The sequence below is a fragment of the Drosophila grimshawi genome, unplaced genomic scaffold, assembly GCF_018153295.1.
Source record: "Drosophila grimshawi isolate 15287-2541.00 unplaced genomic scaffold, ASM1815329v1 contig_311, whole genome shotgun sequence".
NCBI lineage: Eukaryota > Metazoa > Arthropoda > Insecta > Diptera > Drosophilidae > Drosophila > Drosophila grimshawi.
The window spans coordinates 1,131,696-1,149,782 of record NW_025063098.1 but is presented as its reverse complement, the minus strand read 5'-3'; the positions used below and the strand labels follow the sequence as shown (position 1 = coordinate 1,149,782).

Below are 18,087 nucleotides of genomic sequence, written 5' to 3'. Positions count from 1 at the left end.
AGCGAAAGAATAGAAAATGCAAGTAGCTGTAGCCCTGGTGGGATAACAACTGCTCTCGATTGCTGATTACAAAAGTATCTATAGGAAAAGGGGCACAAGAAGATTATCATTGACATGCAACGGAGAAGCATCCACCTGGAGGCAGGTACACCCACAAGCCCACTCAAGCAGTCAACACTCCGGGCTGCGTCTGAAGCCGTGAGCAGCAATAAAAGCCGTAGGAGTAAGCCTCTTTCACGGCTTCAGCCTTCAGCTGAAGGAGCCGAGTGAATTGGGGTGGGCTTTTCGACTGGCAGGCAGCGACAGCGACAGGCAGCGCTTGAATACAGTTGATTTAGTTAATAGGAAACAAATACACCTGTATTGCAACAGTTTCAGCAGTTTCAGCAGTTACGGCAGTTACGGTAGTTACGGCAGTTTCAGAGAGTTCCGTACAAGTGCTTTCCATTTAAGACTCGCCGAGTGGAGTCATTGACTGCGCGAATTGAGATTTAACGTGAGCGCCTGCAAGGAGCGAATGTGCACCGTAATTAAATGTTGGCCGTTAAGCGGGCTATAAGTGGCTGGCAAATGAATTGCAAATGATTTGTAAAAGCGAATAGCGTACAATTTACAATTACATAAAAGACAAAGCCACTCGCTGACTGACTCACTCACCCACTCACTGCCTGACTGACTGACTGACTGCCTGATAGAGTGACTGCCTTGCTGCTCCTTTGATCCTTGCTTACTACTCAAAGCGTTTGTCTGATTAAAATTGCCAAAGGCAGCAAACAGCATCAGCCAGCCACATGAGCAGCATTCGCTGAATAAAGTGAGAAACCCTTTTAACCCAGATTGAAAAACTCGAAATTAGTTTTCATTTACGTTGGCTGCCTGTTGCTGAATGCGGCTAGGTGCTTGCATCTGAGTTTTTACAGCGATTGCAGTTAATTTTTAATCCCTTGCATCTAAAAACTTTTACTGGCCATGTTATTATGCGTGTTATGTTTACTGCCGTCATGCCATTAACAGCAACACCAACAGCAACTGCAACAGCATCAACCTCAATAGCAGCAATGGCCAAGACTAACAGCTAACCAACAATGTTTAGCTCCACACTAGCCAGGCTAAAAATAGCATCAGTTGAGCACACGATGCAGCTGTTCAATGCATGCCAATTCCAAAGGACCCAAACAACTCGAATTCTCTTCTTTTATGTTATGAGCTTAAAACTTTGCTTATTCTTTTGAATATATTATTAATTGCTTCAATAGACCATAACTATTTTCAAATGGAGTTCAGATCTTCAGTTGCTCTACACTTTTGTTTTAAGAATCATTGAATTGTCAGTTCCGATAACTTATCTGTACGAGTTGAGTTCTTCCATAGTTGTTCAAAATTCACTTCTCACTTCCTGACGCCGGTCAAGTTTTCTATTCTACACACTTAATCCGTGTGTATGCACTATGCACAAACAACGACAGAACTTTGCTAAATAAAAATAAAGACTACAACTCCTGGAACACAGACACTCATATATATATATATATGTATATACATATATATTTATTTATTTATATATATAAATATATATATTGTGCTGAAGTGCAAGTCCAGTTGGCTCGCTTCGATCGATTTCCGTTTGGCAAACGAGCGAACCACTAAAAAAGTTGCCTGCCAATGGCAGTTTCTAGTTTTTCTTATGCCCCGTTGTGTGTTTAGTGTGTTCAAAGTGTGTGCTTCTGTGTGTGTGTGTGTGTGTGCCTGTGTGTGTGTGTTGCTGTTGTTATTATTGTTGTGAGTTGTTTCTGCACTTTCACTTTATCGCTGGCACGTTTGTGTAGTTACCGTTACTGTTCCACTGTGGTGCAAATTATTACACTGACCCAGTAAAATAGAAACAATAAAAACCAGCCTTGTAAGCAGCGCTTGGAAAGGAAATCTACATAAACCCCTCAAAAGTTTGCGAAAAAATTGAGTTAAATTTAAGTAGAGATCTACCCGAAACGGAAAGCAGGCAAAATTAATTGCCCAAAGCGGAGGCAAGTAGTAAAAGCAATTAACTTTCAAGAATATATACAAACAGTAGCCCACCTTGTGTTTTGCTTTTGTCGTTTTGTATAAATTAAAGAACGATTCTTTTTTGGTTCACTGCCATAAATCAGAGGCAAGCGCTATAAGTGAAATTCAAATGTTGGCCATATGGCTTGCCAAACTTGTTCTCGGCACTTCCCGTTCGATGGTTTTTGCGGGGCAACTGTTTGTCTTGCTCTCCTGAGCAAGGACATCTCGGCTGCCGGCGCCTGCGATCTCTACACACATGCAGGCAACATGCCACATGGCACTTGGCACATGTGGCAGTTGCTGTTGCTGTTGTTCGTTCGACTCGGCTTGTTGTAAATAATTCATTTTTTATTTGCTACCAGAATGAACTTCACCTGGGTAATCAAGGGCGGGCGAAGTATCACAAATTATTATTATTTTTTGATTTATGATTAAGTTTATATTGCTGCTGGCTTCCAGTATTTTTATGGCCGGCAGCATCGTTAAAAAATTAATGGCTTCGCTTCAACAATTTTCCTATAGTGAACACACCTAATACTTGCAATTGTATATGCAAAATATGTTGTACATTTTGTACATGAATAATAAAATGTTTTCTGAAAATTGAACTTTTGCTTGAACTTGACCTGCTGCACTCTGAAATAAAATTGCCATGAAATGTGGAAAAATGTCTGCTGGTTACTTGACTGATACATGGAATCATCTCGTTTCGTTCAAAGTACTTTTAGTATATCTGGAAAACTCTTTTTTATTTACTAAATAGATTTTATAAGTATTTCTATTCCGTTTTCGTTTTGATAAAATTGATTCGATTTCAAGAACTTTCAAGAGAAATGTTTCCCAGTTTTTTAAAGGAAAACTTTGAGATTATGTAATCACATGAAGTGGTCCCTTTGAGCTGAAATAAATAATTAACATTACATCCAATTTGTACTTCCTCTCTTCTTAATAGACACCAATTCAATAATGGATGTTCAACCAAAAGCAGAACACGCAAAACAACAACAGGCAAGCAAAAAAAAATAAAAAAAATGATAGGAGAAATTGGCAACAATTTAAAGCTTAACCGCAGGCGTTGACCATTTTTTTTTTGCCGTGGTCAGCGGTTAGGAGGAAAGTGCTTCTATGGACAACACAGTGAATAAAACACAAAAAATGCATTGCACAACAAAAAACTAAAATGGCAAACAATTTCGGTTGAGGCGTTGCAATTAATAAAGGCCACATACGACGATGCAAGAGCAGGACATTGACACGGCAACGGCAACGGCAACAGAAATAGCAACAGCAACAGCAATAGCAACAGCAACAATATACAACACCACTCGAGAGGCAACCACAAAAAAAGGGCGTAACAATTGGTCGCTTGCAAGTGAAGGCACATAAATTAGGGGCGTGCCCCACGAAACAACACACAAACTCAAACACACAATGCTCTTTGGCATGGTTTCTTTTTTGTTTTGTTGTTTTTTGTTGTTGTTGTTGTTGTTGTTGTTACCTGCTGCCTGACGCCGCTTGTGTGGTAGGCCAAGTAAATCTTCAATGTTGTTGCACGAGCGATAAGGCAAGATAAATGAGGCTTTAATGTAAAATAAATTAAGCACTTGTCGTGTGTATTATGTGGCACCAGTGGGCGACCGTCTTGACTCAGCCGCCGCACTGGCCCGCACTGGTATGCCAGGAATGACATTTGATTATCACGCGGCTCGAGCGCGTCTTTGCCAGCGCGCAAAACGCGTCGCATTACATAAATCAACGCCAGTGCTGACATCGACGTTGAGGTCGACATTTGTGTCGTGTATGGCATAACAATGCCAGCTGGGCTTTAATTAAACTGCACTTAGTAGTAGTAGTCTATTGCCAGTAGCAGCCGTCAGACCACAATACACAATGGAAGCGTGTCCCGAAAAGTGTGCTATAAATTTCTTCAAATTCACGCTTCATGTGCAAGGTGTCAACTGGCAGAAGAGACAGAGAGAGGACGAAAGCTAATGCAATCAGATATACAAAGATTTCCTTTCTTTTACCATCTCGCGTTCGTATATCATACACATCACTTTAAAGAATTGAAAACATTTTTTAGTGCACTTAATAAATTACAAATAAAGGAATATAAATTGCAAAAGCCAGTCAACATGCCACATAGAGGATTGCTAAGACTGCATATAAATAATATCATTAATATACAAGAAGAGTTCATGCTAAAAATGTGTCTCATATTTTATTGGCCCACTTAACAATTAATTGACACTGCACAGTTTATACATTTATAACAATCGGAGAAAAAAATAATAAAAGACACATTTTTGAACTGCAAATGGAAAGTATTTTGTTTTCAATCGATTTATTGTTGCGCTTATTTGTTCATTCCAATTATGATGGGAATTTTGATCGCCTGTTACTCGATATTTGTTTTTGGTTTAACATTTCCAATTTCGCATTTATCCAACGCACACAAACACATACAAATACAAAACGTTTGCTTTTCATTATAATCAATTAGTTGTTAAAACCGCTGCTTGCCTCAATTGATTTTTTGTGCATACATATTTAATGCTGACATTGTCATTATGGTTGTCCGGCTCTGCTGTGGAATATATTCAATATACCATGTGTGGCAGAGCTCGCGTGTTGCATGCGATTAAGAGAAAAATAAGAGCAGCTTCAACATTTTTCAGGTGTGATATCCAAATGACAATTAAGCAAAATGAACGCTGTTGGAATATTATCTAGAAAGTCAAGTGATGGATCGGAAAACAAGTCAGGCTCATAATCTGCTCAAGCATATTATTAAAATATATTCTTAGAGAGCAGTAATTAATTAACACATGAACTGAAGAGCAAATTACATTATTATGCTATAGACTGCTTCTCATATGCTATAAATTAATTGAATTGTTCATATCCGTTGTCTAATTAATTAAACGACCAAAAAAAGCACGCTGGAAGCCGCGTAATTTCCCATCAATATTCAATTTAAATAACAAAAAAGCAATACACAAAATACATATTTATGTTTTTTAGCAAGCTATACAAACATATTTTTTAATTTGCTAAAAATGTACAGTGAAGCCTTCTTATAGCTGTTTACTGAGAGTGTCATCGTTTTTGTTTAGACTAATTTACTTTTTTTTTATATTAAAATGCACTTTAAATTAATATAACCTTACTCTAATTTGGATTTCGGAAACTCGCAATTTTATTATTCTTCAAGAGCGTCTTAGCTCTAAGATTTCAAAATCGTCAACCGTCTATGTGTATTGTACTTATACACATAATCATATAAAAATACAAATAAATATGGTTGAGTAGAGCATTAAATCGCCTCCACAAAAATAATTTATTTCATGATAGTAATTAGTTTACTTTGTTAGACTGAAATATTCATTACTGAAACTCATTTGGGCATGACTTCAGAACATATATCAGCGTTAATATTTACCCGGCAAGTTATACATTAATTGTACCAACTACAGCCACATCAAGTATATAATCGAGATAAGCCATCAGTTTTCTACTTTGCAGCTTTTATTGTGAACATATCTGACTACCTGTCTTTTTTTAGTAGGTAGAATCGTTCATATTTAAAAACCCTTAAAATTATTTACTTTAATTTAATAACTAATTTTGCGCATTTGGCAATGCAAACGGGATGCAAACCATTGTTCTGACGAGCATTCTGCCGAATTGATTTGAGGCTTTTGACAGGCGATTGGTTGCATTTTGATGCACAAAATTAATTGAATGTCAACACGAAATTAATTTACACATGTCCTCGTCGTATTTCTGAATGTGTGCCTTGACGGCTCTGTCGGAATGCGACGCTTTTGACCAAGACAAGTGATATGCGGTTATTTGTTATGAGAGAAGTTCTCGAAGGCATATTGGATACCCGAACACCAAATTGAAATGTGTCTGGTCTAGTTACTGTCCCATTCCAGGATTACAACTGTACGCACTTAGTGGGGCGATTCGATGACATTCACCGCATAGTGGAAGTGGCAACCACAGACTCCATATCAATAGTAGTGGATACTTAATGTGCCCCACCTGCCTTTCTGGTGGTTTTCTGGGAGAGCGTATACGTATGAATGTGTGCTTGTGATTGAGTGTGTGTGTGTGTGTGTGTGTATGTCTGGCTTGTTGCTTACGACCTCAATTACATGCGCAAATAAACTGCAACAAACATTTGCTAAGGACTCACCGCTCCCGCCCTTACAACAGGAGCCTGCCACACACGCGTCCTCAGCGCTGGGCTTTGCTTTTGTATTACAGCACCAACCAAATGTTGTTACCCTACCAGTAAATACACCTATACCATCTACACCTATGCACACACACGCATACACATATCGCTCTATACATGAATGTGCTTGCGTGTTGTGGTATTAGAATTTCAATGCAAATGTCCTTGTCACATTTGGGAATATATTTGTGGATTTCCCTATGCACATAGCCCCCCACACTCACTCACACACGCAAGTGCTTTTCACGTGCGTGTGTGTGAGTGTGTGGCTGCCACCGAACCCCTTCAGAAACACAAATAATAAGCAGCCAAAAATAAAGGCTGCTAACATGAATGTTCATGTTTCTAAAATAGATTTCTCCTCAATTCAGCTAAGTTCTAATCTTTTATGTCTATAATACTGTATATAAATATATATATGGATATAATTATATTGCAATGGAAATATATAATATATATTTAATTCATTTATTAAATTAAAAATTCTGAACATTGTGATTATAATTAGTTGTGCTATTGAATATTAATTTGTAAATTTGAAGACTTTTCATCATAAAGCTGCCCATAAATATTTTTATTAAATCATACTTTCAATATAAAGTCCAAATGTAGAGTACTTCGCATTTTCAATAACATTTTGACGCAGTTGTAAAATAACTATTTAGATGTGCCCATACTTTCCTTATGAGATTTGATTACGGTTCGTGTTAAACTAAACCTGACCGTATTTATGAGGATGTGTGCGGCTAAATAGTGGAATTTATTTCTGAAACATCATAAATATTTGAATATTTGGGTGTGAATATTGTGTGAATGCCGTCATAACCTTGTTAAGCACCACAAAAAATAAAAAAAAGAATTGGGCTTGCATAGGAGCAAACATTTCTTGTTATGACTATTTGGCACACACAAAATCCGCGGTGAAATTTTACACTGCATTGAGCTGTTTATTTTTATAGTGCTCTGGCTTTGCATAATTTGATGTTGTTGTTGGTGCCTAATTGCAGTCATGCAACTGGGTATCGATTGCATGCCTCGTAAATCTACATAAGTCGTCGGGTAACACAAACTAGCGGCGCATTAATTTCAACTATTATCAGCTGCCCAGGGGCTATAAAACGCTATCAAAAGCTGGCCACAACTAACGGCTTGTGCTTGTTGTGCAGCTGCAGCAGCAGCAACAGCAACCGCAGCATCAGTAACAACAGCAGCAGCAGCAACAACAGCAGGAGAAGCAACAGCATCAGCAGCAGTTACAGAGCATTCTATTGGGGTTTCATTTTAATGGCATTGCGAAGGCGAAGCTGCACTCCTAGGCAATAGACCGACTGACTGCCTTTCGCCTGACCTAACCTGACCCACTCGTAGTCTGAGAAAGTTTTACTAGCGTGCATCCAGAATGAGCTCACGTGCTTTGTGAGTCGGAGCAACGCCAACGCCAACGCCAACGCCATCGCCATTGCCATTTTCTTATGCGGACACAATTTCACAGCGAAATGATTTTGTAAAGGGGTCCCAGGTCTCCCAACTTTCCACTGACCCAGGCAGCGGCCCATCTGTGTATTTGAACGTTGAAAGATGTAAATTTACTAGACTCCAAAATGGTCCGACAGTTGAAATAAATATTAAAGTGAAAAACTTTGCTCCTCTCCTCTCTTCTTTGTCACTCTATGTGTGTGTGTGTGTGTGTGTGTGTGTGTGTGTGTGCAAGCCCTAGGCAAATGGATGTTAATGTAGGCGTGGGGGCGTGGCTACCTTTCCCTCTGTCTCACTGCATAGCCCGTGGTCTTGCATTTTTAGTCCGTGTACGGTTTTCTTTGCTGTGCCAAAATTAACATTTGCACAAGGTTTTGTAGATAGAGGTACAGGACTTCGGCTCGGAGCCATAAAACTTGTTCATTCATAAATCATGCACAAAATTATTATCATTATGAAAGTTGCCTTTCGGTATCATCAAAGCGGGTGCCAACATGGCTGCCGCCTGCCAAAACCCAGAAGGGTTAAGCGCGTCAGCCAAAGATTTTACTTCGTTATTCGTTTCATTTTTTCTTTTCTTTTCTTTTCATTTCTTTTCTTTTCTTTTGCCTCAACGTTGTCGTTCATTTTTTCAATTTCTCATCATCAGAAGCAGGCAGGAAGGCAGCAGTGATGGAGGCAACAAAAGAAAAATGAACGTTGCATAGATTTAGAAACGCACAGATTTTCTTAACTTGCCCTTTCAAATTTTGATCTTTTTGTTCCAACAGATTTTCTTATATTTATTTTTTTTTTTGTTAACTTGTAGCGCGCTGTGAACTTTGATCATTTTACACTTAATTTCATTTAAGTTGTCAGTGTGTCTGTTTTTGCATGTGTCCTTATCCTTGCCGCTACTTCTGCTGCTGCGTCTGGCTGTGCTGGTTGGGCGAATGACAAAAGCAATGAGACAGCCAAACATTTGACTTATTGCACAAGTCAATTTGGTTGGGGCTGAAGCCTGGCCACGACCAGACAAGCCATCATCCTTGGCCATAATCTGGTTGTTTCTTCCGTCTTAGCTGCTTCTGTTTTGCCTTATGCAGCGCTGCGTATAACGAGTTTACAGTGTTATTGATATGCAGGCGGAAGTTTTAGCTATCTAGCTCAGCTAATAGCTCTCGACGTCAAGAGTAAATTGGTTTTATGTGTGCAGTTTACAAAGTGCTAATTGCTTTCAAGTTTATAGTTTATATAACATCTTACTTTTATTTATAATAGATACTAAAGTCGCATAAAAGCTATTTGCAACATTAATGGCATAAGTGAGCAACATATATTTTAAGGAAAGAGCTCAACTGCCTTTAATAGAGGGTAGATAAACGATGATTCAAAATATTGTTGACTTAACAGACATAAACGTTGTTAAAATAAGTAAATAACAGAAATTACTATTACATTTTACATTAGATGTATCTAATATTGTGGGAAATGAGCAGTTTGACAATAAAATTCAATTCAATTCAGTTGATTAACTTGAATGCAATATTTGCTTCAGATCTATGGGGAAAACACTTCATCAATTGTTGAATGCACAAATTCGACTTAAGAACTTTTATCCGTTCGCTAGGCAAAAGCGCACTTAATCCCTTGACATATATATCAACTACTCGCAGGAAGTGCAATTGCAAATGCAGATTTGTCGAACGCATAAATCTTTGAATGTGCGCGAATTACTTAAAGCAAAAACAGGCAACGAACAAACTAAACTTTGGCGAACAAGTTGCAAAGTTACGCCTATGCCAGATGCTGCCAATGTTGCCAATATGCTCCGGTTCGAAGTGGCAAAAACAGGCAGCAAAGCACACTAAACCACATTCACATCCCATCCGTTGCCCATGCAACGTGATCCCAATCTTGCAGCCACATTCTCATTCTCAATCTCGAGCTATGCAAAATAGCAACAAGCGTGTTGTGAACGCGGAAATTGAATCCAAAAACTGTTTTGGCCTTGTTGTACGTATTTGCTTGCCTGCTAACAAAAATACAAAAATACTCTTGCAGTAAAGTTGAGAAAAACATCAGCTAGGCAAATGTAAAAACTGCTTGGGTGCTTTGTTAAAGTTTCCAATAACAGTTTTTGGGGGCGTGTTCAGAAAAAGATTGATATTTTGTGCGGCCTGTCGGGCATGTGGAGCATCTTCCAGCTCATCTCGAATGCTATCAAATTAAATCTGTCCAACTGCAAAGTAACCTCATTAGGATTTCGTTCCAAAAACTTTCAATCATTTCTTTGCCTGTTTCATTATAATATCTCGCAGTGCTCTGCTGGACTAATTTTATTTCCTAAAATATTTTAAGAATTTTGTTTTTACCTTGTACAACTAACCAGTTTCCAGTTTCCCTCAAGGCATTCTCCTTTACTCTGTATATAAATTTTATTTAGCATTTTTTGCAATTGCAACATGGCTAAAAAATTCGTTTGTACTTTCATGTATTGCTCTTGCCACTAATAAAAACAACAAATAACAATGTTCCAGTTAGCAGTGCCTGACGAGTAGATACCCTGTACCAGTGACTAAGTAAAAGTACTGTGACCAAAAAATAGAATATCTGAGTCAATATATATGTATATATTATTTTGTTTATTCTTTTACACATTTGTTAGAAACCTTTTTGTTTATTCTTGAAGTGTATGGTATGCAAAATATACCCACGAGCTCTTTGGTTTATTTTCGATTTAAGTTCTGAATATAGCATTTCATAATGATTAAGAAAAATGTATAAGGGAGACTTCAAAGCGTATATTTTCCACGACCTTAAATGAAAACAAAGCATATGTAATCTATCGCAACATTTCCATGTGGCTACAAAAAGCCACATGATTAATTTTCCATGTACTTTGACAAAGGTAAATAATACTTTGTACATTTATAGTATGTTTTCTAATTATAAATATTTTTTTTTTTAGAAATTAATTGCTCCCACAATCGCAATTTGATATTTAACAAATGTATTAATAGAATTTGTTTGTGCTGCTCATTTTAAAATTGTTTACATGAAACAATACAAAAATAACAACGTAAATTCACTGCATATAATGAGCTTAAATTTAGAATATAATTGAATAAATTAACCGCAAAATGTCTCTTTGGAATATCGGAAATGCTGTTTAATTAAAATATACTAAGAAATATTGAGATGCCAAAGTTCACAAAACAATGGCACATTTGTAGACTAGTGTAAGCTGTTGTAAGTTTGAAATTAAAATTTAAATATTATTGTACGACAGTCAACTGTTTCAATTCCCACTCAGAATTGATCAGCTTTTAATTAGACCCGAGCCAGTTTAAGGTTTTTGGCCTTGGCACGTGCCCGTCTGACATACGCCTAAGAGCATTTCTTAATTTGATTTCAATGCCCGTATCAAACGATTTTATAACATTGCCTTTTCTTGACCTACGATTAAAGTTTCTTATGGATATGATGCCACCTTATGATGAGTTGGCTCAAACACTTACAGCATGCATAACTTGTGCACGTTTCTGGCATTTGGGGAATATGATATGAAAATGGCTTGTCTAATCTCCGAAATGTCTCCAAGGCATCGCATTAAGTGAAAAGGGTTAAGCCATTGAGAACTCTGCATATACATTGACAAACTTATTGTTGGACACTTCCAGAATAAAATGCCTAGCAGCCATGGCCCCACTCCGGTGCTGTCCTTGGATGTGGGGTTGGACACCACCAGACATCCCGGTCGGTCAGTCCGACAGCCTGCATGGACCCTAAATTGTCATAAGAATTATGGCACATTGACAGAATGACACGTGCCCAAGAATTTCTTCATTTGTTTCACACTTTGCAAATGGAATTTGCGTATGAAATTACATTTTTGTTTCCAATTTGAATTTTTGGCTCCTTGACATATTCAATCAATATTCTGTGGGCGATAGTTTGATTAATATTTATCTTTAAATTATTGTAAAGATTCTATTTGTCCACAAGGTTTTGGTCAAAATGCTTATACTATTTATTGATTGGTCAGTCAGAGGTTAAATGTATTTAACTTATTCGTCAAATCAATGAAAAGACATTTATTTATTGCATCGTTTTAATTTTTGTTTGCTGAATATCTATAAACATTGATATTCATTTAATTGTTTTAGTTGTGGGACACATTTTTACTATTTATTTGAAACTTTGATCCATAGTGTTTTAGTCTGGTTATTTACATGAAGGCTGAAAGAAGAAAAGAGTGAACAAAATAGGAATTTATATGTCTGCAGCTTTAAGCTCATCTGAAAATCATTGAAAAATTCAATTGGGCGGAAAACAAGCTCAACTATACTTGTGAGGTCAATGGTCCTGGGTTCCAGTTATCTCCTGGCCGAGCACTTGTGATTATAGTGGGCTTTCTTGTTGTATATCGGTTGTGTGACATTCCGTTCTGCAGCTGCATATATTTTGTCATGGATAGAAATTTGTTATAAATTAATTGGAACAGTAACAAGCGACGGGCTAAATCAGATGACGACGAGTCTCAGACAGACCGACGCAGACAGTGGAACGTGCAGCAAATGAGGCGAAATCGTGGCATACTTTTTGGAGTTCGCCGCTGGTTTGTTGGCAAAAGTTGCTCAGCTTGTGTGTACGTGTGTGTGTGTGTGTGTGTGTATGTGTGTGTGTGTGTATGTGTGTGTGTGTGTGTGTTTGCAAATACTTAAAGGCATGAGAAACCATGTCAATGACATTTGACACGTGACCCTTTTTGAAACACATACACAGCGAAGGCAACCATATAGCCATATAACCATAAACATTTAGACGGAGCAGCGCAGCAAGCTCAAAAAATTGGCTTTGTTGTAACTGCTGCTCGCTAGTTGAGGTCGTTCCGACGTGATTAGATGCGATTGTGTGCGCAATTGAGCGAAATTGATGACAATGCTATTAAAAGGTATGTGGTACAGGCAGACCCGCTGCATTGCTTTCAGTTAACATTCCCATCGCCATCGCCATCGCCATCGTCATCGCCATCGCTATTGCCATCGTCGCCGTTCATAATTAATTTTCTAGTGAATTTATTTTCATGGCATTTCGGTTAGCTAAGTGCGGACAAGGGTAGCCAGGGGGAGGCGAACAACAGCCAACCAACCCCAAATTACTGAAACAGACCCCACCCCCCACCCACACACTGCTTCCTCTGCTGCCCTAGTAGCTGCTGTGGACGCATAAAAGTTGCTTCAGCTGCGGCATTTATTTTAATTTGAAAACTATTTCCACGCCCTCCACGTCCATCTTTTGCAGCTCCTCCTTCTTCGTCTGCGTTTTATATGGCCGTGCTTATGCTCATTATTTTCGCATGACTTTTGTTGGATTTTTATTACATAAGTCGGCCGCATTGCGTATACGCAGCTTTATACAGATGCCGCCATTTTCATAATAATTTGTATATGGCGTGCCATATTACTTAACGTGAATTTATCAAAAGAGTTGCGGTAGAAAAAAATCTGCTATAAATATTAGCACAGTCCGCTTTTTGGCTTAATGGCAACATAATTGTAGGGCGTGAGCGTACTCCCCTCACTCAGAAATATAAAAACGAATATACAAATCTAAAACACCCTACAAACTAATCATATTGTGTACACACAGTCGGCATATAATTAGTTTCAACATTGAAGAAATTACGATACTTCTATGTGACGAAGATGAATGAATATTTGACAACAAATTTGTATGTGCAGATTATCACTTTGTTTGTATAACTCTTAAAATACTTACGAATTACAACGGCGAAATCATATCCCATGAAAAAACAAAGTTTGCAAGTCTAATTTCAATTTCCTTCCAACACTTTTAAAACATTTTTTTTACTGCTCTGGTTACGACGCACAAACTTTTTTCACAATCCAAACAGTTTTAAATGTGTTCGCCGAAGTTACTAACATGAACGCATACCGACAAACATCGATTTACCTTAGTCTCGCACAATATCAAAAAGTTTGTTATGTTTATGTTTGCTTTCAGTTTATGTATGATATTCTTTGTGCAGGGTATTTTACAGTCCTATGATTTCGACTACAGCCTTCCGTTTGATATATATTTGTGCGGCTTATTGGGCGCCCACTGTAGTTAATGGCCCTTACTTTAAAACCTCTACTTGGGGTTTGGGGTACCAGTAATGAACCCACAATATCCTATGTGCCATGTATACTAAAACAAAGTATGAAAATACATATCTAAATACTTAACGTAGTTAAGCTGGCAAATTATTTGCACGAAAATATTTTTAGCTCTGGGCTAGGTAACTTCCGGCCAGACTTGGTGCTGCTCGCAACTTGGCAGTTTTCGGCTTGCCAACTGGCTATTGGCAGTTGGCAGTTGGCAGTTGGCAGTTGGCAGTTGGCGTGTGTGGAGCCCATTTCGCTTTAGCTACATAGTAATCCACAAAAAAAAAAGGGGCAGGTTGAAAGGTGAGCAACTCCTCTTGTGGGTGCAAAATATTTGCGTTCTGTTATGTTTGCGCCCGAAAACAGGCGATGGCAATTACCTTTGATTGGACACTTAAGTTGTTCGTTTTGTTTTATTGAAACGTGATTTATGGATACTTGCATTGGCGCAAGGTCAAAGTAATTTAAATAGCACTACCAATTTTGAAATGCAAAGGCTACAAACAAAGTGTATATTATTTGAAGAAGTCGGTCTTAATCAGAGGATATTTGAGAAGAAATTATATTCTATATATCCAGGACTGTGTTCTTGGAACTGTCTTCTTTATTGGCTGAATTTGGATTTGGCTCTGATGATTGCTGTGCCACCCTTGCCTCAAAGAAACGTTTCACATTGCTAACAGCCTCCTTGGAAACATTGTCGGATTCTAGTGGAGTAACGCTTTCCACCAGAGATTGATTCAGTTCAATGGCATTTGAAGTACTCTCCTGCAGTATCGCTGCGTAGGTAAATAGAAACTGACAGAAACTCAACTTTGGCGAGTGCGGCCCAGCGATTTCCGCCATTAGTTGTTTTGCTGATAAATGAGTCTGTGGCACAGATAGCTTCTCCAGAGCCATCTTGAGCTCGGACAGCTCAATAAAATTGTCTCCATTTACATCGAACTGCCGAAAGGTATCAAACGCTTCACGAATCTCCTGGGGCTCAAGGAAGCGTCGCTGACAGTTGCTTGCCCCGCCTGGCATGTTTTCTTCCTCGCTGCTGTCCGTGAGTTGCAGAGACCGGCTCTCCATTACGACGCACATCGATAGACTTCGGGCTATTTCCGTTAATTCTTCTTCACTGACGTGCATGCTCACATCTAGCTTTGATGTATAATTTTCTACCTTCGCTTCCAAGTCATTTATATTCCTGTCTAATTTCGACATCGACTCACTTTCTAAGCGGTTCTTCCATGCCCTACATATGGTTCTGAACGATTCGCATGAGGTTAATGATGAGGCGGCGGATATATCCGATACATTTAACGGGGAATTGCACGGACTGAGTGGCTTCTCCAAGCATCTATCACCGATTCCATACGTATCAGTTGATGGCATGATGTCGGTCGTGACGGTCGAGGTAGGAATTTCAGACATTGTCTGCACCGAAATCGTTTACACAATCAAAATTTAACTACAAGATTATTCCAAAAGTCTTTATTTTCTTTTTTCAAAACGACTACAAGATTTGTTCTGTTCTGTGCAAAGTTCAAGTAATGAATTTGTTTTGTAGTAGAAAATATTTTTGAAGTAAGCCATGGAAAGAGCCTATTGAGTATTGGCCTACTACGTTTTTTCTTGATAAACTTTTAGCCCTGTATTGCTTAAATGCGTAATCTTCGTGGACTATACGAGCTGGAAACACATCATTTTGCAAAATATATTTCCCAAATTCGAAATTTCTAATTTTTCCTATATATACGTTAAATTAATACTGAAAGTACCGCTTTTAAAATGTTGGTACACGTTTGGCTACTGATTAATGCAAATAAATTAAATTCAAAAAATATTTTCATTTGTACAAGTATTTATTTTGTGGAATGTTGACTAATTTTGTTCGATTTAAAACAGAATTACAGAGTTTAATAATTTATATAGACAGTTATACAAATGTTTTCTTGATGGTACAAATAATTTTGTTTGTCTTACTTCATGAATGGGCTTTTCATGCTCACATATTTGGGCTACTTGCATCAATTCGATTGTGGAATTCTTATTTGCAATAATGGATCCAATTAATTAGTGACCTTTTGTCTTAGAACAATTGCCAAACTTTCCAACTACAACTAATTTGATTGTGGCTGAGGCCGTGGAGTGTGTGCTTTTGGCTGCTGTCTCAGATTTCATTTGATACTGAATTCCCAAACATCGCTTCGAAATCCTTGATGTTCCTATTTAGATTCTTCGTCGAATCGCTTTTCAAACGACTCTTCAATGCTTTAGATATGGTTTCGAAAGATTCGCATGAGTCGAAAGACGGAATGATGAATATATCCGATAAGTGCTCGGAAGTGAGCGACTTCTCCAAACCGTCAATTGCCGGCACTTTATCAGGATTAGCGGTCGAGTTGGAAATATCAGACATTGTTTATTAATGTTTCCAACTTAAATTTCAATGACTTGCGTAATTTTTTCTCAGAAAAAAAAAACAAATAAAAGATTCGATATGTCTGTGTAAAGTTCTAGAAATATATCTTTAGTTTCCGGTATATAGTAAGTAATGTCATAATATCAAAAATTGAATGGCCTGTTATGTTTTCACATAGTCGAAAATTCAACAATACTTTGGGCGACGAAACTACGAAAATGCATTTATATATGTATTATTATAATAATATTTTATGCTATCAAAATAAACATTTGGACATTTATTTGGTCTCCTAATTACCGAATCATTAAATATTCAAATTAATTTAAATACCTTTTCTTATTTACTACATATTTGTGGGCTGCTTTCAAACTGCCTGAAGTCGAGATTGTGATTTGCTTTTCGATAGAGACGCAGTTGAATTTATGGTACTAACTAGTTTGTGTTTTTTTCTGAACAGGATTTGCAGTTTATATTTGCGTAAGCCTTATTTATTTTTTTTGTTGGTCATGTTGTGCCGCAACGTCAGCTAATTTCCCTTAACGCCCTTAAGCACGTATCCGAGTCAATCCGAGGATACCATTGCTCCAGTTCTCGAACTCTCCAACCGCAAATTAATGACTGTGGAGTGTGTGCTCGTTGGCGCGTTATGTTTTTGTTTTTTTGTTTTTTGTTTGTTTTTTGTTTTTTGGGACTGTTAACATGCCATGGCCATAAACAGTTAATTAAGCTTTTATTGGTTACTCTCTTTTTTGCGCTCTGACATTTCACGTTTTATTTGTCAAACAGGAGCACAAAAAAGTGAGGACCATAAACGGTCAGTCGCCCAAGCGACCTGCCCATCAACCAAATGCCAACCAAGCCGCTCGCTTATTTGTCTCGTGCCGCAAGGTAGGCAACATTATTTGCACACCGACAACGCTCCACCCGTTCACCCACCACCCATCCATCCCAGCCATGCCATGCTCCTGCCAGTCGTCCTCATCTGTATATTTTGGGGCTACTGAGTGGAGCTCACGCCTCTCGCATTTTGTACCGCAGTTTATTTATTCGCTCATTTCGTGTGCAAAAATATTTGGTGATAACGAGCCAACGGCCCACAGCGGATTGTCATGTTTAAACCACATTTATTTGTTGGCTCCGTGGTAACAGTAAAAAAAAACATTCTGTATTTTATATATATATATTTATATATATATTTGTTTTTTTATGCAAGTACATTTTTGTAGGTTAGTCAACGCGGCAGCCCAAAAAAAAATGTCAGCAAAAAGTTGGCGGCATCGGCATTTAATTTACATTGCAAAGTTTCGTTTCGCATTGTGAGAGTATTCAGATAATAAAATGCAGAGAACTGTAACTGTAACTGAAACTGAAACTGGAACTGGGACTGGAACTGGGTTAAGCAGAAGTGGATAACAAAATAACAGCTATAACTGCGACAAACAACCAGACAAAGCCCAAACACAACGCAAAATTTCGATAAGATAAAAAGAAGACCAACAACTCAGCCGGCGAAAAGAGCTGCAAAAGTTGGCCAGGCCCGTAATCAGGATACCATTTCAGCACGCAGAGATACAGATTACAAACAAATGTGTTCCCAAAATCAATTTGTGCTGATTTTTTCACGATAACTGAAAGTATCACTCTCCCAAGATGGGTACTTATAATCTCATATCTGAAAGTGGGCATTTGAAAGCTTTTCTTATGAATAGATCGATAGGGTCGTTGACTTTAGGTATTTTTGAAAATATTTTCGT

General features: G+C 38.0%; 1 protein-coding gene across 1 annotated transcript; it reads right to left on the bottom strand.

The window, feature by feature from the left end:
* Positions 1-14,487: 14,487 nt before the first annotated feature.
* LOC6563054 lies at positions 14,488-15,339 on the bottom strand. Its single transcript, XM_001990674.2, has one exon. It carries the CDS (start codon positions 15,337-15,339, stop codon positions 14,488-14,490), a length of 852 nt encoding a protein of 283 aa, XP_001990710.2.
* Positions 15,340-18,087: the final 2,748 nt, after the last annotated feature.

Bases quoted from the DNA above. Each gene is read 5' to 3' on its own strand.
- LOC6563054 (XM_001990674.2), bottom strand. From the start codon at position 15,339: ATGTCTGAAATTCCTACCTCGACCGTCACGACCGACATCATGCCATCA.